The sequence below is a fragment of the Melopsittacus undulatus genome, chromosome 1, assembly GCF_012275295.1.
Source record: "Melopsittacus undulatus isolate bMelUnd1 chromosome 1, bMelUnd1.mat.Z, whole genome shotgun sequence".
Classification (NCBI taxonomy): domain Eukaryota; kingdom Metazoa; phylum Chordata; class Aves; order Psittaciformes; family Psittaculidae; genus Melopsittacus; species Melopsittacus undulatus.
In genome coordinates this window covers 48,002,390-48,025,764 of record NC_047527.1, presented here as the reverse complement: position 1 = coordinate 48,025,764, position 23,375 = coordinate 48,002,390, and the positions used below count along the sequence as shown (strand labels likewise).

General features: G+C 38.0%; 1 protein-coding gene across 1 annotated transcript in view; it reads left to right on the top strand.

The window, feature by feature from the left end:
- Window positions 1-23,375, top strand: part of LAMA3 (laminin subunit alpha 3) — a 105,498-nt gene that overhangs the window by 13,090 nt on the left and 69,033 nt on the right. Inside the window, 18 exon segments of the mRNA XM_031052907.2 lie at window positions 1,178-1,348; window positions 2,944-3,041; window positions 4,480-4,595; window positions 8,330-8,448; window positions 9,477-9,567; window positions 10,605-10,736; window positions 12,096-12,158; window positions 13,465-13,508; window positions 13,643-13,719; window positions 13,721-13,794; window positions 14,593-14,727; window positions 17,060-17,194; window positions 18,659-18,796; window positions 19,288-19,334; window positions 20,196-20,295; window positions 20,756-20,808; window positions 21,224-21,329; window positions 22,949-23,048. Coding sequence (XP_030908767.2) covers window positions 1,178-1,348; window positions 2,944-3,041; window positions 4,480-4,595; window positions 8,330-8,448; window positions 9,477-9,567; window positions 10,605-10,736; window positions 12,096-12,158; window positions 13,465-13,508; window positions 13,643-13,719; window positions 13,721-13,794; window positions 14,593-14,727; window positions 17,060-17,194; window positions 18,659-18,796; window positions 19,288-19,334; window positions 20,196-20,295; window positions 20,756-20,808; window positions 21,224-21,329; window positions 22,949-23,048 — 1,799 coding nt within the window.

Below are 23,375 nucleotides of genomic sequence, written 5' to 3'. Positions count from 1 at the left end.
TATCATGATTTACACACCTCACTTTAGCCATATGCGTTTGAAGGTGCTGACCGTGTTTTCTGAATGTTTCCCATGTACATTGCAGAACTTACTACATCACAATTGCTCATGGAAATAAAGACTGTAGAAACAGATAATTGCCATTCAAGAATAAGTAGCTATTTAAGAAAAATAATTATAAAAATGCTACATGCTTATAATATAATAGATATTTGGAAAATGTTCTAATTTTAGCCATTGTTTCTTGCTATGCAGAACTGTGGCTTTTATTATTTGAATGAATTTTAAACTCCTGGCTATCTATGGCTCCTGCTGACATTCTCCTTTTATGCTGACGTAGTTAGAATCTAGATCTGAGCTCCTCAGGAGTTATCCAGAGTTATGAGCATGTACAACTGGGACTGTAGTTGTCTTTTAAAGTAGAATTTGTTTGATAAAATATCTGTAAAATCTTCCTAATAAAATATTGTAAAGAATAATTGCCATAGAAGAACGCTGCTGTTGCCAATGAAAGTCTCTAACTGAGCCCTGTACATGCAGACTAGATTGTTAATTTCATAGAGGTTCATGCTTGCTAGGTTGCCTGCATCTGTTTCTTTAAAAGAATAAAAAAGCACTGGTGCCCTTGTTTTGAGAGTCAGATAAACCTCCCTCCATGTGAGGGGATTTTCTAAAGCAACACTGTGTACTTTCTTCCAAAAGACCATTAATACGCTCCCAAGCACTGGACCTGGTAACAATAATATTTTCCAGGAACGTTTGTGCCTTAACCCAAAAATAAATGTGCTTTGGGAAACAGCCAAAACCTGATGTTTTTACTCAGGCAAAACTCCCATTGACACTATCCACTGTTAATATAACTGCTTGCGACTATTCCTATTGTTTTTTTCCTATTAAAGCACATACTTTTTGTGTGTTATACTTGTTTTCAAAACGGATAAAGGCACTTCTTTTTTTTTGCTGTGTCATATGGGTGATGAGAATTCAGGAGGGTCCAAGACTAACATCACTATTTTTTCCCAGTGTCCTGGCTTCAGTGTGAAATGTGTAGTTGTTACTACAAATATGTTCAGAAACAATAGTAAGTTTTTGGATTCTTTTATTGATTTTGCTCTGTGCTGCTGCCGACACTTGCAGTCAATATATTTTAACGAAAATACGCTTTATTCTGTGTTAGATTGTAGTATCTTTGGTAAATGGCCGCCCCGGAGCAAAAAACTTCACTTATTCCCCTAGTCTTCGAGAATTCACAAAAGCAACAAACATCCGCCTTCATTTCCTCAGAACAAATACACTTCTTGGACACTTGATATCGAAAGCACAACGAGACCCAACTGTAACCCGTAGAGTAAGTATTGTTTTCACTGAAATACACTCAACAATCATATTCAACAGGTTAGAGATGAAAAAATGACCTGAATGTTTTAAATGTGCAACATCTTAACAATCGAAATTCGCAGTGACCCACCTCTCCAGGTTTGTTTGAGACAAGAAGGTAACTGGGTCAGCACAGATTTGTGAGGGGGACGTAATGATAAATGATTTTGTAACAGTCTTCTTTCGCTCTTTTTGGATATGAAAAGAAGTTGGATGCATTATGGGAGTTATAAGGAGCCAAAGTGGAAATCTTTTAAACTATATTATACAGAACTGAGGAACTAAATCTCTTCAGCATTATTTGATACTAATTTCCTTTGTTTATTCAAAGAAAAACCTTCAAGAAGTGGTACTTGAGTTTCCGAAGGAGCAGGAATCAAAGGGTGTGCTCAAAAGTTGCTGTCTTTCCACAAATCTTCCAAGATGCCTAGGTGTTTTCAGTGGGTTTAGGGCTGTCCAAGAGCTTGAAGGCCAAAGTCCCACTCCCATTCACTGGAGAAATTCAAGGAAACTCAGCTCCCTCAAGGGAATGCTGCTTAGAAATTCATATACTTGGAGAGATTGCAGACTTTATATTGTATTGTTATTTTTAACCTTGTCATTTAAAATGAAGATTCAGTAACAATTGGAGGAAACCCTGGGGTGAGGCACTGCACAAATGTGTGTGAGGGTTTCTGCACTGAAAACCATAAAGCTATTCCAGTTACTTGTTAGCACTCCCATTAAGTACCTTTTATTGCCTTAAGTAAATTTTATGATGTTGCTCACAGGCAGATGTAAATGCAGTATTTAGCTTACTTGGCAAGCAGCACAGCTTTAGTGTGAGGAACTTCTGATGTTATCATAGCCACGAGATGTAGGATAGCTGAACAAAATGTCAGGTGTTTTATTGAATTGTTAAAACAAAGTGCAAGGTTTCATTGTAGAGACCTTCCAAGTCTAGGAAATAGTAAATATTCTTAAGGAGAATCTCTGTTAAACTTACTGTAGAAACTTATGAAACCCAGTTCTGTTCTGCTGTCCCCCACTTCCAAGGGGAAGCCTGTCTTCCCCTGTTACAGGTTTGAGTTCATGACACACTGAATTACATAGATTATGTTTAATGTCTACACTGTGGAAATTTGGCTTATTAATCCCTTTGGCCTATTAATCCCTTTGGCCTATTGCTAATTTGGCTTACTACTGACCAGTGACAGGACAATTACTTTCAGTAGTAAGGTGTAGCTCTGCGAAGCTGTATGAAACTATAAACAGAGTTGTGAAGACTGTTATACAAAAATCTACTGTCAAATAGGTTGTCAAGAGTCACAGTAATCATTTCTATCTGTGGTGAAAACACTGAAAGCTTTTACTTTTTACTGCGCATGCCATTTTCATACCATAAGTATATCAGAATAACGTGTTTTCGTTATACACACATTATATACACATTGAGAAGTTCCCCAGTGAAACTTCTCATGCTTTTAAAATTATGATAAGCAAGATTTAACAATCTGATGTTGATATTTCTGATGTAATGTGAGTGAGCAAAAAGACTTATACGTACTTCTTGTGCTTGTTCCATAGTATTACTACAGTATAAAGGACATCAGTATTGGTGGTCGATGTGTTTGCCATGGCCATGCTGAAGTGTGTAATGCAAAGAGCGCTGAAAACCAATACCAGTAAGTAAAGTGAGCAAAGTATGAATTTAATATGAGAAAAACAGTACATGAATGGTTTCACATGACCTTTTCTATCATAGAATTATATAGCCTTACAGGGATTTTTCACTATATTTAAAAAAAACCTAGACTCTGGTATTGATTGACAAGAAAATGTCAAGAGCAACTGTATATGAAATATAACAATAAAAAGTCTTAGTTTTTTTTCTTTTAAATTGAAATAAGATTTTGGCAGATTTAATAATTTCTTAGAACTCCTTAGTTCTTTTTGGAAAACATGGCTTGGTAGCACCTTACAGCAGCAGGAATTAGAAGCTCAACTCAAGAAGAAAGTTAGCAAACTTCCTCGAGATATTCAGCATTATTTAATTACTGAGATCAGTCAAGATCCAATGGCTCTTGATCATTACTACAAAAAATAAAACCAAACTGAATGAACTATTCCCTTTCTCTGTGAAGTTTATGATCTCCATATCGTTGTCACAAGGAGTTGCATCAGTTTTCTTGTCTCGTCTGCTACAGGGAAGTGACTGTGAACAATGAGGCTGTCTAAAACATATTTTAAATATCCATGATGGCATTGAAACAAGCTTTTATCAGGGCAATGCAATGTTTTCAGTTGTGTTTTAGTGAATAGTAAGTGTGGAGATTGGTGCCTCTTTTCTAGATGTCTGTGCTAGAGAAAATAAAGTACAAAAAGAGTGAAATCTAAGGGAAGAGGATAGTTATACTCAAAAATTTTACTGCACCATGGTTATTAGACTACACAGATAAGAGAGGAATGCTGGAAAAAGCCTCTTGAGTCTCTTAATTCCTCCTGTGATTCAGTTACTATACATGATAGTAAGACCTAGACTATAATGAGAGCCTGACCTTTAAGTAGGCTATTCAGCTAAATTAAAAAAAACCAAACAACAAAACAAAACCCTAGATTTTGTTGATGATTAGTGTGCTCTGTTTTAAAAATACAAAGTGAAGTTATGTTCTTGGTTTATTAAAAGCACTACTAAAATTATTACAAAGAAAGCATAATGAAAAGTGCTGAAAACATGCATATAAAGGTGATAAACATTTTGATTTACTCTAGGTCAAAGCTTGAGCCTCAGAATGAATTTTAAAAAGGATACATCCTAAACTGCTGTATATCACCTTGATTTAATATGCTAGAATGAAGTTTCATAATCCAGCCTATTAAATGTTCTATAAATGTTCTTCATAAGTAATCTGTGTTAATAAACTCATAATCACATGGTTAAAGCAATAAATCATGAAGAATTTTAGGAAAATTCCAAAACGTTCTGGTATTACTATTTGACCTCTTTATATGTGAGCTTATGCCTTGTCTTTTCACACTCCATGTAAGTCTTGGACTCTGATATAGTTAAGAAAAAAAGAAAAAATACAGCTTCAGTAGAATAAGAGCCTTTCCTTTCTGTAGGTTTCAGTGTGAATGTCAGCACAACACTTGTGGGGAAACCTGTGATCACTGCTGCCCTGGATATAACCAGAAACAGTGGCAACCTGCAACAGCTGGGAGCACAAACATATGTGAACGTGAGTAGCCTAAAAGATGCTGGGTTAAAAAGGACGTTGACAAGAAGGTATAAATTAGCTGTAGCATAAGTGTTCATGGAACATAATTAGCACATTGCTTGTTTTAATACCTTTTTTCTTTACTGAGAAAATTCTTTCCATATAACAACAAGGAATAGGTTATGCAGTGAATATTACTTACGTTCTTCAATAAACAGTGAAAATAGTAATTTGTGTGAGAATATTACATGACAAAATTTGAAGCCTTCCTGCAGTACAGAGTCAGCATCTCTCCCTAGTCATAGCTGTCTGCTGACAGATTGTGTGGCTCCCCCCGAGCAGAGCAGAGACCATAGGCATCTTATACAACTTCAAAGTTTTCCTCCTTGTCACCCAGCCTCTTGGTGTTCAGACTGCAGACAGATGCTCAAGGCTGCAACTGCATACAGGCACTGTAGCTGCCATCCCTTCTCCTGCTGATGGTTGCTCCTTGGTGACCAAGGGGCACAAAGGTGATCCTGCTGGGGAATTCTGGCAATTCCACACTTGCATTGTTTCCCATGCTTGTAGTTGGGAGTTTGGAGTGCTTTAGACCCACAGACTTAGTAGTCAAGCTGGTGAAGCCTATTGATCCCTCTCCCACCTCCCCCATGTTTCATACTTCTGTTAAAGAAAGTAGTGCATGGACCCTCTTTTGATGGAGGGGTACCTACTGTTACACGTGGGTGTTTTGCATTCTTCTGGCCAGAAACCAGTGAGCGTGATATAGACAGTGTTGCCATCTCTGTGCACATCTTATTCTTAATAAATATGTTGGCAGTCTGCACTTTCCTTTGTGTCTGGCCTAATTTATTTTCCTTGTCTGCCTTTCCTGAGAGTAGTGTAGCCAGTGGGCACAAACCGTTAAGAGAGGAACCTTATTTGAAAGCCAAAGAGATGCACCTATATAATTAGTTTGAGGAATAAAGAGATGGCTTGTTTAATAAAACTGCAGTACTAAAACACTGGGTGTTGGTGGGGGCAGGGGCTGTGATTAAAATGTTCAATAGGAGATAGGCACGTTGGGACACATCTTTTGGACAAGATTTGAAACCTCATTTAAATTCTCCTCTTTGAAATGAAAACATTTTCTGCCAAGAAAGAGATAGACAAAGAACATAAATAATGTCATGTTTTTAAAAGAATGAGTTTATAGAAGATCATTGACAAGATTTTGAGCCAAAATGACTTCGCTTCTAACTAGTATGGATTGCTCCTAGCAGTTTGAGGTGATTTGTTGAGAGCATTTGCCAGGTGCAGACCTCTTTTCCTGGGAGCCAGTAGTGAAGGAATTAAAGCAACCTCGTTAAGCTTCCCAGAAGCCTGAGGTCCCTTGAGAGAAACTGATTGAAAAAGGTTGGTGTGAGCCTGTAGGGATAAGCCCAACCTTTTGCTATGTTACCCAGTACTGAACGGATCAGCAAGTGGCCCAAAGGAGTAAGATGCTTGATGAGGTAGAGGAGGGGGTTTTATTCCCCTGTGAGAGTAAATGCTAGTATTATAATCAAACAATTTCCTGTCACTGTTAGAAGAACATACTTGTGAGCTCACACGTGGTTTGGCCCTAGAGGCAAGGAACATTTATATTTTTATTTACCTTGTATGTATATATATATATTTTTTAAATGTTCTCATCTATTTGTGCAATGTTTTGTTTTCTTGAAGAAATATATGAATAAAAACCCCAAAGATCTTCTTCACGAGCTATCACAGCCTGGCCAGGGAACCCACTCTCAACCAGTGTTGCTCCTCTCAGCAGACCATAAGGGAACCTGATGGCAGGCTACCATCTCAGCTGTGTTGTTGGTAATTTCTAGGAAAATGTTTCCTTGCCCAAACCTGTTCAGATATAAAGATATAGAGGAGATACAGAGAATGATCCAGTTTCCCTTCTCCTGCCTGTTTGATCATGTAGCAAGGCATGGAGAATCAGTTGTCCCTGAGTCATGCTCCCAGTTGTGCCAGGTACTTGGAAGGATTACTTCCCGTGCACTTCCCTCCTCTGAAGAAAGCAGGGCCAGGGCCCTTCTTTTTTGAGGTACTTTCAGGAGCCATTTACCTTCCAGAGGATCTTCTCCCCTGGTCCAGATGAAGAGAGGATTTCCTTAAACACCAAGACATAGCTTTATGAAGCCGAAACTTCAGTAATTTCCTGGGAAGGTTGCCCTGGAGCAATGGAACAATTGAAAGCTCACTTAGCACCCAGATGCCCGGGGAAGCCTTTCTTGCTTCCTGCATTCTTTCAAAAAAACAATAAAAATTCCTCTTGTTCCTTTCCAGCAAGGAAATAAGACCAGATCATTAAAAAAAAAAAAGATGTAGGATGAGTTTTTGGCAAAACCATGGCCCTGCCCTTTGATCTATTCTGTTTGCTTGTTGTTATGGTTGATTCCTACTCAGAGTTATATTATAGCTCTGAAAGATTTCAGTGAAGACAGGCAGATTTTTACATGACCAACGAGAAGAGATTAGTTTTAAGTAAGATGAGATACACATAACTGATCTATAGAAAATTACATAAATTGTTTTCTGGGTAAACCCATCACCCTTAACTGTAACTGTGTTTGTAGGAACTAGTTGAAGTTTGGAGCTATATTTGAGGTTAATTCTCTTCTGTGAGCAAGGCATGAACATTGGGCTGGCTCTGGAATTTATGTTGCTAGGTCATTTTGCAAAAGATAAAACATAGTATGAGGCCACTGGTGGATAGAGCAGTATGTATTTATTTCAGATGTTTTCCATGGATAAAGTTACTAGGCTAAGGCATCTGTGAGACTGATGTGTCTGCAAGCGAAGCCTCACAGTTATCTCTTAATCTCTTCTGAGCACTGCAATATTAACCTCTGTTAGAAAGAGTTATAAGTAGAGCAGAATGTGTATGATGTAGAGATGGATTCAGAGCCACTGTGAATTCAGCTGTTACCTTTATTTGGCTTAATAGAAGGGAAAAGTAAAGGAAAAGAGCTAACCACAAACCACCCAAAGTAAAAATTACCACAGCTGAGACTATAAACAACTATACATAGGGAAATTAGTTATCTCAGTCACCTATTTTTATCCTTTTCTAGATTATAATAATATATTATTATTGGTGGTGGTATCATTGTTCTTCATACCATACTTCTTTAAATCATAATTCTTTTTGAATCCATAATTTTCAGGAAGCAAAATGCACTTAAAACTTCTTCATTCAGAAGACAACAGCTGGGCTAATGTATAGCCAAGGTTGCTGGTTTATCTGACTCTGTGACTGAGTATAAGAGTTCTTTGGTGTAGTATTATTCAAATGTTTATAGCTTATCTGTAATTGTTTATTTAAATGATGATTTAGTGCACACAGCTTCAGCCAGGAGTAGTTTTTAGGCATGTAAAAATAGAATAAGCATTTGAACATGGTTTTGATAATTTTTAAAAACTGCTGAGACCATTCTTCTGGAGCTTCCTGGTTCACATTTATCCATAAACATAGTTCTGAGATGGTACAACTGTTGCCTCCTCTGATAAGCCTAGCAGCATGTGTTCTCTTTGTGTCTTCATGATCTAACCATGTTTCTGGTATGAAAGTCCAGTTTTTGATAGGTAAATATGTGCATTTGAACATGCTCCAGCATACCCGACTGTATAAATGCATGAAAAAATCTAAGCTTTTTAACCTCTGCTGCATAACTGAATTCCAGCATTATAAAGAAAGCTGATTTGGAATAATACATTTTCAGCTTGCAATTGCCATGGACATGCCACTGATTGTTACTATGATGCTAGTGTTGATCAGCGTCGACAAAGCTTAAACATCCATGGGCATTATGAAGGAGGAGGAGTCTGCATTAACTGCCAGGTAATAAGATCATTTTGGTCACTTTAAATAGATGGCATTTAAATAAGGGCTACTGAAGAGGGACTGTGTCCACACCAATTGTTTGGAGTCTGACCAGTCTGGGTAGCTCCATTTATCTGGTAGTGTTACTTGTATTCAAAGCAGGAAAAAGGTGTTTGAAAATAATTTACATTATACAGCACTACTTGTTCATGTATAAAAGACATATAAATTGTATTTATGCTCAGTCTTGTGTGATTGAAACAAAGTCACACAATTAAATAATTAAATCAACTACAAAAATTCCCTTTACTGTGATTACAAACTCTGCCATTTCCCTGCGTAACAGAAGGAAGTAAAACTTACCAAATAAAATCCCAGTTCAGGCCATCTGGTTCCTTCCTGCAGCAAAACAGAGGGGTCTCCCTGATCAGCAGAAATAAAGGAGGGTGTAGGCTATACAAAGAAGGAAGCTTATAGGTATTGAAAAAGCACAGAATAATAGAAGGGACCTCTGGAAATCGTCTGGACCAGTGGTCCACTCAAACCAAGGCTTGCTGCACAAATTTAAATACACAGGGACTGTGTTTACTGGGGAGTTACATATTTTTGCTGTAGTTCAAATTACTTACTTTTTTTTCCTTTTTTTAGACATAAGGTATTCAAAATAGTAATATATAGTATGAGGAAAAAATCATGCTGCAGTTGCCTGAATGATATATATGTTATGATAAGAGATAGCATAAAAAGCAATATCATGTGATAGGGAAAAGAGATTTTTTTCCCCTAGATATTTTTTCAATAGCTTTTTTTTATAATGCTTCAAATATAAAATTCAGCTGTTTTGTGTAAGAACACCATGATTCAGAAATCTATGAGAACAGGTGGTTAAATAACACCAAATGATGAATGCTGTCCCAATTTTCTTTTTTCCTGTGCTGATCCTTTCTTAGTTGTATATAGAAAAAGTGAAAAGGATGTTATTGTTTCTTAATTCTTCCAAGTTCCCTTTTTTATCTCATATTCTCCTTTTGTTCTATTTCACATAGCATAACACAGCTGGTATTAACTGTGAAAAGTGTGCAAAAGGTTACTATCGTCCCTATGGTGTTCCAGTGAGAGCTACTGATGGCTGCATTCGTGAGTCCTTCTCTATTCAGTATCTTCTCATGGCCATGGCTTGGGTTTTTGTTTTTTTACTGAAATCAAGGCATGGGATGCATTTTTTTTTGAGAGGAAAAATGAAAAAGTGGCCAAAAGATGTTGGAGAACAACTGCAAATGACTTTCTATGTTGCTTTAGACCCTTTTAATGATATTCTTCACAACTTATGTGCCATATGAACCTAAAATTTCAGACCAGCAGCGGGAAAATAGAAGGAAATAAGCCAAAAAGGGCTGCTGAGGAGATAGGATCATGTAAGCCTGGGGTACTGCTATATACACCACAGCAAGAAAGCATAACCTCTAGGAAGCCACTCTCATTTCCTGCCCTCACCACCTTGCTTCTGTTAGCCCTGTGATGTACATATGAGGTATGCTTTGGCTCTTGGTCACTTGAAAAGGTTATTCTATATCTCAAAATGTCACAAGGATCACTACTCCTATTTTATGCAATGCTGAACCTAATGACTAATATATGATGCAATAGGATAATTACTAATATGTTCAAAAAGAAGAACTGAGTATAGTTAAGATATGAGGGCTGAATTACAAGCAGGCTGAAGGGGCCTTGTGACAGGTAGGAGAAAGCTATGGTTTATTGTGTTTGCGTACTGAAATGAATGGGAAGTCAACAAAGCTGTTGCGTGCTGCCATGATGCTGCACGTGGTGTGTAAGGGAAGGCAAATGGAGCATGGTGCTTTGCCTAGACCATAGAGAGAGATGAGCAGACCCCACAGAAGAGATAGTTGCTGCAGTTCTGTGGAATAATAACATGCAGCTTTCTGAATTAAAAAAACCTAATCACTCTAAGGAAATGACTTCTAAGGTGTATCACAAAGACTGATTGGTGATATAAAGTACTTGGAAAATATGTAATGGCAGGCAAAATGTTTATTCTTTAAATAGTGAGGCATTCACAACTGCAAATTTACTGTTATAATACCATTGTGCACTCCTGTAAAAGGCAAATTAAGTCTTTTCTAAGGAGTGCCTAATTGCTGATATTTACTTAGCTTGCAGTTGTAACTCGGAGCATGCAGAAGGCTGCGAGGAAGGGTCTGGTCGCTGCTTCTGTAAGCAGAACTTCCAGGGAGAAAACTGTGAACGCTGCGCTGATGGATTTTATGGTTATCCGTTTTGTGTCCGTAAGTGTACAAATAAAAATCCCTCTTTTCCTGTATTTTACACCTGCATTAAGTAATTAACAGCTTTCATTACACTCAACTTTGTTAAAACATCTGGCACTTTAGCTTTGCATGTTTACCTGTTTTCATAAATCAGCTGTCATTATACTGAAGAGAGTTTTATTTCACAAAATCATGGTTTCTTGACAGTCAGATAGATTGTGCTGCATTCTCACAATTCTGAGTTCATTTAAGACATCGTCATCAAGGCTACAGCCTGTCTCTCAATAAGTCATGAACTCCAGTTCTAAAGCCCTGGACAAACTGTTTAAACATGTCTTCTGGTATTTAGATATAAAAACCACTTGGACTGGGATGTGAAACATGACTATAGAGAGAGAGAGGGAAGAAAATGGTTCTGTGTTCTTGTTGACACCTCCTAGGATTTGAAACTCACATACTTGATAAAAAAGGCATGTGGGTTTTTGGAGGACTTAAGATAAATGAAAATAATTCTTAAATGGCAGCTGTGTAATGTTGGAAAGGCTCTCCTGGCAAAGCATAAGGCTCTCAACTGCAGTCTCTTGGTTTTGCTAGGCTACACTTAGCTACAGTTATATGGGTGAATGAAGGGTTTCGGTTTGTTTTAGATTTCATAAAAACTGGTTGAAAGAAAGGTGTTTGTAAATCCAAAGAAAAGAAATATATTAGGAAAACAGATTTGATACAGAGCTGCTGATTGCTTCCATTTATTGAAAATGGTACTAGAATGCTCTCTAATGCATTGAAAATTAGATTTTTACTTTATAATAAGTGGCGTAAAATGATGGGAATTCAGAAAATTAAATGCTTTCCCCATAAACAAATGATATATACAATAACTGAGAAGAAAATGTAACATCAGGATTGTGTTTGCTGCATAAAATCTTGTGGCTCCGTGAACAGGCTCTAAAAATGCAGGTACCATACATGTCATGAATTCTGTCAGTTCAGGTAATGAGTGATAGTGCGACATAAACAGGAGATTGGCCTCCCACTGCCAGTAGGAAATATGAAATGAATGGGGAGCTCCCTAGATAGCTCTCATAACAGTGTCTAGCATAAGGAAAAAGGAAAGCAAGCTAGCAGCTTTCCAAATGGTGTCTGGCCTTTCATACTGTTATTTTGAGAAGGAATGTTTGTACTTGAAATGAAAATCAGAAGCAAAATGTTTCTTATTCTGCTCCTAACCGAAAGAAAACTAAGCTGAAGTTGTTTACTAGAATCACGTGAGTATCATGCTCTCTGTAGTGCAGGAGATGACTTCATTGTTTGTCATGATTTTTAATGAAATTAGTATGTTTGTTTCAAATACATGTAATTGTTTCTTTTGTTTTAAAGATACTCCTGTATATTCTTTTACTTCTCCAAATCCGAGAGATTCTATGGCTGGTGACATAATAGGCAAGTTCTTGGTGTTTTTCTCCACCCCCATTTCACTGTTTTCCCCGATGTTGCTATTTTTACTGTTTCAGTGGTGCCTGCTTTCATGGAGATTTATGTAGTAATTTTGCCACTGTTGGTATTTATTTGTCAGAGACCCTTTGTTCTTCCCAGAAGTTCATCATGTTGTCATGTTCAAATTAAACAGTTTAGTGGGCTAGCTCCAAAAAGAGTTATGGATCAAAACAAATTTGACCAGCCTCAGGCAAACATCTGCAGAAGAGGCTGACCATCTTGTTTGGTACTCTTCTGAATAGATCCATCAAGGCTTTCTGACACAACAACCACTGCTTTGCAGTGTAAGTCTCTTTGTTTAGGTTAACTGGCCTCTGCTTCTGGACTGTCTGTCCTCTCACACCTGGAAAATTGTACGTTGCCTTTGGCAGTGAAGACTTTGATTTTTAAGAGATCTATGTGTTTTATTTTAGCCCTCTGCAAAGCTTCCTGAAATTGGTATGATGATTCCCTCAGTGGGATTATATTTTCTAGTATGTGTTATCATACTGTAGAACAGAGACATCATCCCAGCTAGCGCTTAATCACATACACACTGGTAATGCATTTCATGGTTAATAACTTCTAAAAACCTTGCAATCTTTTTCATATCCTAAAATCAGTATTCTTCCCCTTTATTTCTGTTAGCTTTAATAGAGCTGTTTATGCTGGCAAATGAGAAAGTGTTTTCTTCTGTGAATGTAGCAAACACGTTGACATACGTAGGCAGTAAAAATCCGTGTACATATTCAGAAATCCTGACTGTTTTCTTGAAAGCATCTGCAGTTACTATAAATGCCCACAAAGCTTCAGTCTCCTGTACTACTTATCTCCTTCATACAGCACCCAGAGTAATTGCTGTGGCAAGCCTCTGGGTGTGCTCTGTCATATATCCCCTTCTCTCACATATTTCTGAAAAGAAGAAGGAAAACTCTGATGGAAAAAAAGAACAAAGAGGAGTAATCAGCTCTTGATCTATTTACATTTTCAACGAGTAGTATCTGGGTCTAAAGGCATAAGAAAGGCAGCTGCCTCTAAGGGGAAGATTCTGTTACCGTGGAAGATGTAAATTTGTGCCGGCAGAATAAATACAGTTACAGGTTAATATACTTTCAATGAGATTTACGTGTAAGGTTTGCACAAATAGTTTTGCCAGCTCAAGAGTAATAATTACTAGCACTAGTTTGTTTTTCTCTGCAAAAATATGAAGAGCTGCGTGATTTTATGCACTAACCATGTTCCTTTCTTCCTTTCCCTTTCCTGTTGTAACTAGAAGGTGGCTGCAAACCAGGATATTTTGGCTCCCGGTGTCTGTGTAAGTGCCGTAGTTTCTTTGATGCTTGGAGCCTGTGCTCCAGTGTAAATGCCAGCCTTTGGCTTCTAAATGAAGTAGAAATTTTACGATCATAAAGACGCAGATGTTTTCTTTGCAAATGTGCTCTTCATCATGGCAGTGCCACGGCACAAGAATGCTGGGCAGTGACTGCAATGGTAATACCCAACAGTGCAGATACCGAACTGGACTTGTTTTTTTCCTGTGTCACCTGTGCAGCTGGGTATTTTCATTACCCCTTCTGCTGGGTAAAGCCAAACGTCCCCTTTTGTCAAGTGTATCCAAAATACAGACACAAGTTTTATACTGAGGGGTGAAGTTCTTTTGCCATGGAGATGTGTTCTTAAAGGGCTCTCCCAAAATTAACAGGAGTCAAAGAAATAAAATGTGTTGAGGGGAGAATTCCACCTAAAAATGCCCCTATTTCCTTTATTGCTGGCTATTGTGTGATGCAGCTGTCAGACTCCAATTTGCAGTTGGATTTAGTAACATTGATGAAATTTAAAATATGTTTGGGAACATTTCTTTTAGGTATCTTTTCCTTTTTAAAAAGGAATATTGTGTTTAATTCGAGTTTGCAACCTCACTTTGATGCACGAAGCTGCTCTTTCTAACCAATACTAGAAAACTGATTGGTTTTAAACTTTATTAGCCACCTCTGTGCCTATTTAGGCATTTTATTAATGCCTCCCACCTGAGCTTGTGAATCTAAGCCTTATTATTTTCATTTTATTCTTAAAAAGATGGGACTAGTTTCAATAGTTGGCATAATGGGATCAATAAATCAGACTGAGTGGGGACATGTCAAGTGTAGTGCTCCAACGCTGTTACTGAACTTAGCAGTTACTTTGAGACTGATTCAATTATTTTGTTCTTTCGTTAATGTCTCCCTTGATGCTGAATTATTATTGATGCAATCAATAAAAGCTGTTATGAATCACAATAAATCTGGTGGGGAGATTTTGGCCTGATTGAGGATCAGGGAGTTGTTTTTTAGTTTTCATTTCAAGAAAGATAGAAGAGAGCTTGTGCAGAGGCTGCCTCTGAAATGTCTTTTTTCATTTGCAGCGTGCAAATGTAACCCAGCAGGTACCCAGCCCAAAGTCTGTGATTTCTTTGGGAGGTGTCTTTGTCGCTCAGGTGTAGCTGGACTTCAATGTGATGGCTGTCAGCCTGGCCACCACTCCTTCCCTGCCTGTCAAGGTGAGGCTCCCGATTGCATGCACAACATCAAACAGGCCCCCCACTGGTTTTGCAGTGGTTGAAGTTTGCATCTGTAAATGCGTAAGGCAGTCTTGTGCTCCATAGTAGAATACTCGTATATTCTAATTCTCCATTTAGAGGTGTGTTTCCACAGTAGGGGAGAATAATATAGTCCATTTTCTCATAGGCTTTTTTTCCTTTTGCATGGTCAGATTGTTTGATAGACCCTCAGTCAGCACAGCTGTCTTACTAGTAACAAAGAATTTGGATGGGGTTCTCACACGGAGGCCTACAGCAATACAACACAAGTGACTGCTAAGGAGCTGGCATAGCACAGCTGTGAAGCACTCATCTACTTTTGCAGAGGGTCTTGTTTGGTAAAATATGTGTTCTGTGAATATGAAAATTAGAATCTCCCAGTTTGCCCTTCAGCATGGTTTCTCAAGATGATCATTTTAAGATCATCTGAGAAACACTGAGCCTATTTCTGCCAATGTAATCATGAAACATGAAAGATCTCTATGGGGTTTGACCAGTGTACCTGCCACCAAGGAGCAGTCTGCTTTTTACAAGAGAGGGAAATCAATGAAGAATAACTTTGAATATCATAATGGTCTTGTGTGTGTATGAGGAATCCATTAAGTCCTATCTGTCCCTTAGATTTTGTCTGCTTTTCCAGTGATTAAGAGGAGCCCTTAATCTTTAGTGAATTTTACACTGAGAAAATATAGGATATTGCTGAGTTCTTGTATGTACTTTTCTGTACAGCTTAACAAGATTCATGTAGAACATTATGATTTACTTTCTTCTATCTCACTATTTTTGGTTATTGACCATAGCAAACTTTTTCCTTTTGGGCTTATATACTTGCTTGTCTCCTATGAACAGACAGCAGAATTCTTTATGCCCTTGCAAAGATACATTATTTTGTGTTACCAAACACAGTGGGTGGAATAAAGAGAAGCCACATGACTGTGTCTTTATGGTCTGGAGTAGATTAGCATTTTTAATGAAAAACATAAAACCAGGATTCTGTTTTGGTACATGCTGTTCAGTGGGTTTAAAATATTCTATCCTTTTATTTCTTCTTAGAACTGAATCAGGTAGCAATCATAAAGCAAACCAAACCTGTATTGAATATGCACCACAAGCTGAAAGAGACATAAAAGCTTAAAAGAACATTCAAAAGCAAATTGTAAAAGGCTGCTAAAAATAGTTGAAAACAGTCAGTGGGATTACTCAAAACTGCTGCCATTCACAGCTTGTTCTGTAAAATAAGCTGCCATGGGTTTAAATTTAAACTAACACAGCATGCTGCAAACTGTGTTGGAAAGTGAGCAGCCCAGCCTGCTACTCCTGTTTGGAGTTATCATTTTCAGAAGGGAGGAAGATCTACGACTTTCTGGCTTCCTAGCAAGCCCTGACTCTTTCCAGGCATCCTTGATGTAAACACAGCAGAGTCAGATGTCCTTGACTGCAGAAGAAAAGAGGAACTGAAAGGGGGAACCAAGAACATGGACGTGGAACAGAAAGTGTTTGTTGCATATTTGTGCCAGTCAGCCATTTCTGTCAGTCATAAAATCCAAGGGGTTAACTGCTTGTACCTGGGGCAGCTGGGATTCCCAGATGGGCTCCCATTCATGCACCTGTAGACTCTGTGATGACCCTGTGTAAAGCCAGTATCCTTCCAAAAAATGTCAGGGGTTATCTGTGATAGACCTGTTAGCCTAAAATAGTGGTAACTCCAAGAGAAATTTCTTATTATAGCCTGATAACAGCTTTTGTTGTGGTCTGACAATGTGTCTTGTGTATTATAAGCAAATTCATGCAATGCAGTGCTTGCTAGCTCGTGGAATTAAAACGCCAGCAGTTTTTACCTTGTGCATCATTTATTTATGTATCATGAACTTGTGCTTGTGCCTCATTACTAGTAAGCTTCTTGTTAGCCATGAGACAGACTAGCTTTGTGGATGCCATTTCTCAGAGTTATTTTTTAGAGAGGTTATTTTCTTAAGTACTTCTCTCCTGTGATATTCTTTCCACTGTAAAATGGATTTCCGTCACTTACACATGTGTTTCGCAAGGCATCAAACTAAATCTCTAAACTGTACATTATAAAATTTTAGTAAGAACCTGATTCTCAATGGCTGAGAAGGCAGATACAGTACAAGCATCTCTTTCAGGGTATTTATTTTCGGTGATAAAATTATAGTTCATTTGGTTTCCTCATGATTGCTTTACATTCAAAGGTAACTTTATGGCAAATTCTGGTTTAAATAATTACATAGGCATGTATCTGTAAGGATAATAATTATTAATTTTCTCTGTGTAGAATGTAACTGTGATGCTGTTGGCTCAGTGGAGAATACATGCAGTCCTAGAGGTCAGTGTCTGTGCCACAGTAACTATGCTGGACTTAGATGTGACCAGTGCGCTCTGGGTTATTACAGCTATCCCAGCTGCTTGCGTGAGTAAAAGCCTTTCCTCCTTTTACTGTGTTTTCCTTTCTTAATTCTGCAATAGAGAAGAAAACAAATTTTCTCAAGTATTTTTCCATCTTAAAGTACCTATGTAACCATGACAGTTTTATTCCATCCAAAGCTGGCAACAGTAACACTGAAGATCCAGGCAGTGGCCAGGCTTCCTGGCAGGTAGGTACTCCTAACAGGAGTAGGTAGTCCTCCCTAGCACATGATTGCTGTTCCTGTGCCAGTGTGAGCCTGGCAGTGTTTGTCTTTGGTGCAGTTGGATCTCTCCTGAAACATTAAATCTAAAGTTTAGGCTGGGCAATATGGGCATTTACCTTCATGAGATCTGTCTCACTTGGCTTACAGAACATAAGCTGTGTTTCAACTGATTTGGGCTTCTAACACTTGATACACTGTGCTTCAGACTCTTAAGTAAGTGCATTAGCCTGTGCTCTTGACATGTGCCAACATTTCACAGTAAATCCTAATCTAGAAAGGCTTGACTTTACAAAACTTCCATGATATCAACAAATTTTCCTGCCCATGTGGATCAATTGATCAGGTACAGACTGTGCTTATAGGTTTTTCACATCAAGAAGAGGGGAACCTGCAGGCTCTGTCATTAAAATCAGCAAGCTACTTTACCATAATGAGCAGGAGTGCGCTTTCTTAGAAATCAGAAGATTGTTAGTGCTGAAGAAGGGATATATCCAGAATTCTGATAGAACCGATCACCACAACCACAGCAAAAAATAATCTGGCAGATTTGTTCTCTCTCTTTAGAAGACTGGCTACTCCTTCGCTAAAATAATTGTCATTAACTAGTTCTCCTTTAGACTCTATCCACCACAGATGAGTCCCCTGGACTTTAGCAGCATTGTTCCTTTTTGCAGCATTATTCTTATTTACCCCATGTGTGTAAATCATTACATAGCTGAAACCTTACACTGGGACCTGAAATGATAAGACTGTTGCATGGTGTATTTCAAAGCTTTTTCTGGCATCCTCCTGTCTCAGATCTAAGGTGTGAGGTCACACAATTTTGCATTCTAGATTTCGCTATCATATTTTTAACAGCAAGTCTAATTGTAGAATTTGCTCTGTGCTTTCTATAACCATAAGATCAAGAAAGCAAAAATCCAAAACCAAACCTGCTCTTAGGATGGGACAAAGAATTTAAGGAGGAGAGTTTTATTATAGTTCCAGATAAACTCACCTGTTTCAGCCAAGAACAGAAGAGTCAATGTCAATAGGGTACATGTCACCTCAAACTCTGAGGTTCCAAGCAGGGGCGAGGGCCCTGTGAGTTACAGGAGAATCTTGTGAGCTATTTATTGGAAAGAAAAAAGAACAAATAGACAATTAGAATTTAAAGCCTCTGCAGTACTAAAGTTTTGGAAGGTTGTTGCTTGGTGTCTACAGGGTGAACTTTCCCATCACTGCCTATGTTTGTTGTTCTGTAGCTTGTCAGTGCTCTCCTGATGGTTCCCAGCATGGCACATGTGAGCCCACATCAGGGCAGTGTGAGTGTCTAATGGGCATCACGGGGCAACGGTGTGACAGATGCCTTTCAGCAGCTGACAGTTTCCCCTACTGCAAAGGTAACACTTCTGAGGGAAAACCTTTACTGCAGGGTTCTCCAGGGCAGTCTGTTGTGTGCAAACGTTTATGGAAACTCTCTGAAGCCTGGGGATGGAGGGAGGGATGCACCAGGAGCACATATTAGATGAGCTTATCTGTCATTCTGCATGCTATTTCATAAAGTAAATACTATAAGATTTAAGTGTTTTTAGATGATGGCACAGGAACTTTAAGAAAATATCTCTCAGTTCTATAGGTTAGTGCACTATTTTTCCAAGCCACTACTTTGCATATCAAACAAAACATATCTAAACCAGGATAAATACACATCTGAAAAATCATTATTAAAGGTTTCTGTTGGTCTTGAAGCTTAAAGCATTTCAATCCCTCCAAAGTAACCATATTAAAAATCCCTTTCAAACTCACGCCTGCTACATTGTGCTTCTGCGCTACTACATTTCACAGCTCTGTTTTCCGAAGATCTTTCAATGTGTTTTTTAATTTCATAAAGGTCCCAACAGTGAATGTGATCCTTTGGGTAGCGTTGGTTCTCATTCTGTAAGTATTCTCCCATCACAGCTAATAGTGTGTGTTGATAATTCATGTGCCTTTGCTGAACACATTTACTTCATTGCTCACGTCCTGAGGAGTGGAAATAAACTTTGTGTTTTGTTCTTTGATCATGCTAGTGCCATCAGCTGTTGAGGGTGTTTTTTTCATCTTTTATATATAGAATATGAGTACTGTTTATGTCTTCTTGGTGTATTAAAATCTCTAATATATATATTGCATGCATATAAGTCTATGCATGTCCCACAGACCTTGTAGATTTGGGTTGCAACGGGCCATTTCAGCATCAAATTATTCTTGAGAAAAATTATTATCTCTTTGTAACTGTTACTATTCCACTATTATTGTTATTAATACAGTGATGGTTATTAATAATAGCATATTTAGCAAAAATCACAGTCATTGCTAAATGTGTAGCAATGAAGACGTAGAAGGTAAGTCTGACTGACAGAAGAGATATTTGTGTAGGTTCATGTATACAGCTAAGTGTGTTTTCCACCAATAAACGAAGGAGTAAATTTGAAAATGAATTACTATTTTTAGGTAATTTTTTTTTAATTTTTTTTCAAAGCAGACAATATTTTAGAGCAGTCCTAATAAGTCTATAAAAGAATTGGAAAGTACATCTATTGAAACGTTTAGAATAAATTAGACGTGGAAAAAATGCGCTGTGTGGGACAGTACTGCGCTGATAGTATGAGACAGAAAAATCTAAGTCTGAATCAGCCTCAGTTCCATGAAGTCAGTAAACTGCATGAGCTGTTAATAATACTAGGATTTTCTTAGCACTAAAGACCAGTATGTTTATATGAAACAGATGAAGCCATATTAACTCCTTTCTGTCATTAGGGCTATTGTCAATGTCTTCAGCATGTTGAAGGTCCTACCTGTAGTAAATGCAAACCACTATACTGGAACCTGGCCAAAGCAAACCCGGAGGGATGCACAGGTATAACTTCATGACACATTTCTCTGGGTTTATGGAATGTATTGAATTGTTTTGGAAGTAATTGTTACTTGTTCATACAGAGAGTTGAACTGATCTCAAAGTAGCACTGCAAAATAAAACTTGCAAGTCAGGCTGGACAGTGATTTGCATCAATTGCTTGAATGTTTCTAAAAAACAGAAAACAATTTTAAATCCAAACTCAAAACTGTTTTTGTTAAATACAAATTAAAACATTTTAAACACACCAATGAATCGCACATACACTGAAGTCATCTTTCTTTCCCCTTTTCTTTTTCCTCTCACTTTGTGCTAGCATCTGTCTGCTGTTCTGAGCCTTCTAGAGTAAAACCCACCTTGTGGCACTATGACTCAAAATGGCAGATTCAGGGGGGTGGGTTTTTTTTCCTGCAAAGTGTCTTGGAAAGATGAAATGCACATTGTCTTTTTTTTATCTGTGCAGCATGCCAGTGTGATGTCAGTGGAACACTGAGTGGAGTTGGGGAATGTCAGCAGGTAAAGTGAAATTAATGACATTAATGTACTTGATTTTTGTAAAGATAAATTGTTATGACATGGTAAGGTAGAAGTCTTGATAGCAATTATTGCTTTTACACAGAAAGTGGCTAGTTTTATACAATGGAGAAGCAGTTTTATACAATGGAGAAGCAGTTTTACCCAGAAGCTTTATACATCCTAGGGCTGTATGAAAGGTCTGAAAAATTCTCATCATCTTGAGTTTATATATTTTCTAGTCTGTTCTTTGAGGATATGAGAGAGATTATGTCCAGATTGCATTTTGTGTGGAGATGAGGATGTTTTTCTTTTTAGAATTAGAGGGAGTTTGGAATATTGAATGTTAAAGTTCCCAAAAAGGTGCAGAAACATTTTTTATTAAATTGTTTGTTTTGTTTTTTTTTTTTTTTCCCAGGAAAATGGGCACTGTTACTGCAAATCTAATGTTTGTGGAGATTCCTGTGACACTTGTGAAGCTGGTTATTATGCTCTTGAAAACAAGAATTATTTTGGCTGCAGAGGTAAAATGAATAAAGGACATTTCCAGTAGAAGATTTGCTCTTAGCAGAAAAGTTTTTAGAATTTCCTAGGTTGTATTTTTAAAGTGTGAATGTATTTGTTGAATCACTTGTGCACAGCTGAAGCTGTTATCTTATCAAGCAAGATAATTGACATTCATTCCTCTTCTTGTTCCTTCTTCCAAGTTGTGGAGCCAGGGATGGTTGATTTTCTTCCAAGAGTTACTTGGAAGAGCAGTAGCTGTCTGTTTTGCTTAGCAGTTTTCTAAGGTCTGCCTCTACAGTAAGAACTTGAAATGTTACAACAGATGATGTTGGATGAAGCCTTGGGTGATATGGTTTAGTGTGAGGTGTCCCTGCCCATGGCAGGGGGGTTGGAACCTGATGATCTTAAGGTCCTTTCCAACCCTAACTATTCTATGGTTCTACAATAGTAGCTTGATGGGTGTTTTTGTAGAGATATTAATGCATTTCTTTAGTCCAGGCCTCAATGTGTTTTGAAGCAGAGCCAGATGTAGCTGTGATGTGATTCTTCTTCTGAGGGGCACATGGTTTGCCATGTCTTTTGAGTGATGTAGAGCTACTGCACCAGTTCCCTCCTTGTCCCCCTGCTGTAGATGCAGGTTTGTTAAAATTATTGAAAGCACTTTTACTGACTTCAGTGTGCTTAGCACCTGTTTGGGGTTGATGCGAAAGATGTATTTTTAATGCATTGAAGTAATTTAACAATCATTTAATATGTGCAGAGTTAAAAATAACAGGTACTGTATCAAACAAAGCTTTTATACCTAATGTCTAACCAAGGAGATAATGAATGGGATCTGGCTTCACAAAGGTGTCAAAGGATTACAAGTACTTATGATATCTTAGGAAAAAGAAGGCTTTTACACTATGACATAAGTACATGTTTAGGAACTTTCAATCTCTCAATTCAGCTTGAAGTTTTTAGCCTAGACATAGCTGTTCCTTAGTACAATGTATTATACTTCCTTACTACAGGTGTAATTTAGTTTGTGTCACAGTTCCTGCCTCCTGTAGAAAATCATTCAGTATTGCTGTCCAGTATTGGTTAAAATAGGCATATGCAATTATATGAACACATATGTTCTTGTGTCCAATCTTTGTAAAATAAATTAAAGGCTCTGAAAAATTATCATCTTACAATTGTTTTAAATTAGGGTTTTGGGTTTGTTTTGGTGTGGGGGATGTTGTTTGTTTATTTTGTGTGGGGTTTTTTTTCCAAATAATTATTCATCATGATGTTCTAGAAATCCTGACTTACTAACAAAACGTTTAAATGACTGCTCTGCAGAGCTGTAGTTGTGCATTTAGTAATGTGGCATGGCTTATTGCTTGTGATTTGGGGTTTTTTAAGTGGCTTTTGTCACATTCCAAGGTGAAAATAAAGCAAACAACCACAAACTTCAGAAGCCAGAAATAGTTGCAGCTCGTGCATGTGTGTTAACCCATGTTTGAAAGAGTCTGGGGGGAGTCTGAAGGGCTCTGGAAGGAGGAAACGAATCATTAATAGTGTTTAATTAGCGGAAGCAAGGTGTGTTTTCTGATAACTTCTGTCATTTCTTTTCTGATGGGATATTTGGTTTCTGCTCTTTCCCCAACAGGCTGCCAGTGTGACGTTGGAGGATCCCTCAGCCCGGCATGTGCCGAGCACTCGGGTGGCTGCCAGTGCAGGGCCCATGTCGTGGGGACAGCCTGTCAGGAGTGAGTCTGGCTGTAGCTCCTACTAGCTCCTGCTTAAGCATAGTTCTTTTGAAACTGCCTTCAAGTCACTTGCTCTTGTATTAGTTGTTGATATTGATTTTGCTGGGCAGTTTTCTTGTTTTATTAAGACTTTTTAAACTTGTTTCCTTAAATAACCAATGCCAGTTGTGCGATAGTATTGCATATGCATCTATATACATATCAAGACTTATATAGTAAAATGTATGTAAGCTGTAAAAAACTTCTGGAAGGAGAACTCTCATTACACCCATCTTTATCAGCTGTCTTGAATTTGCTAGCTGCTATCAGGATTCCTCAGTCATCTGT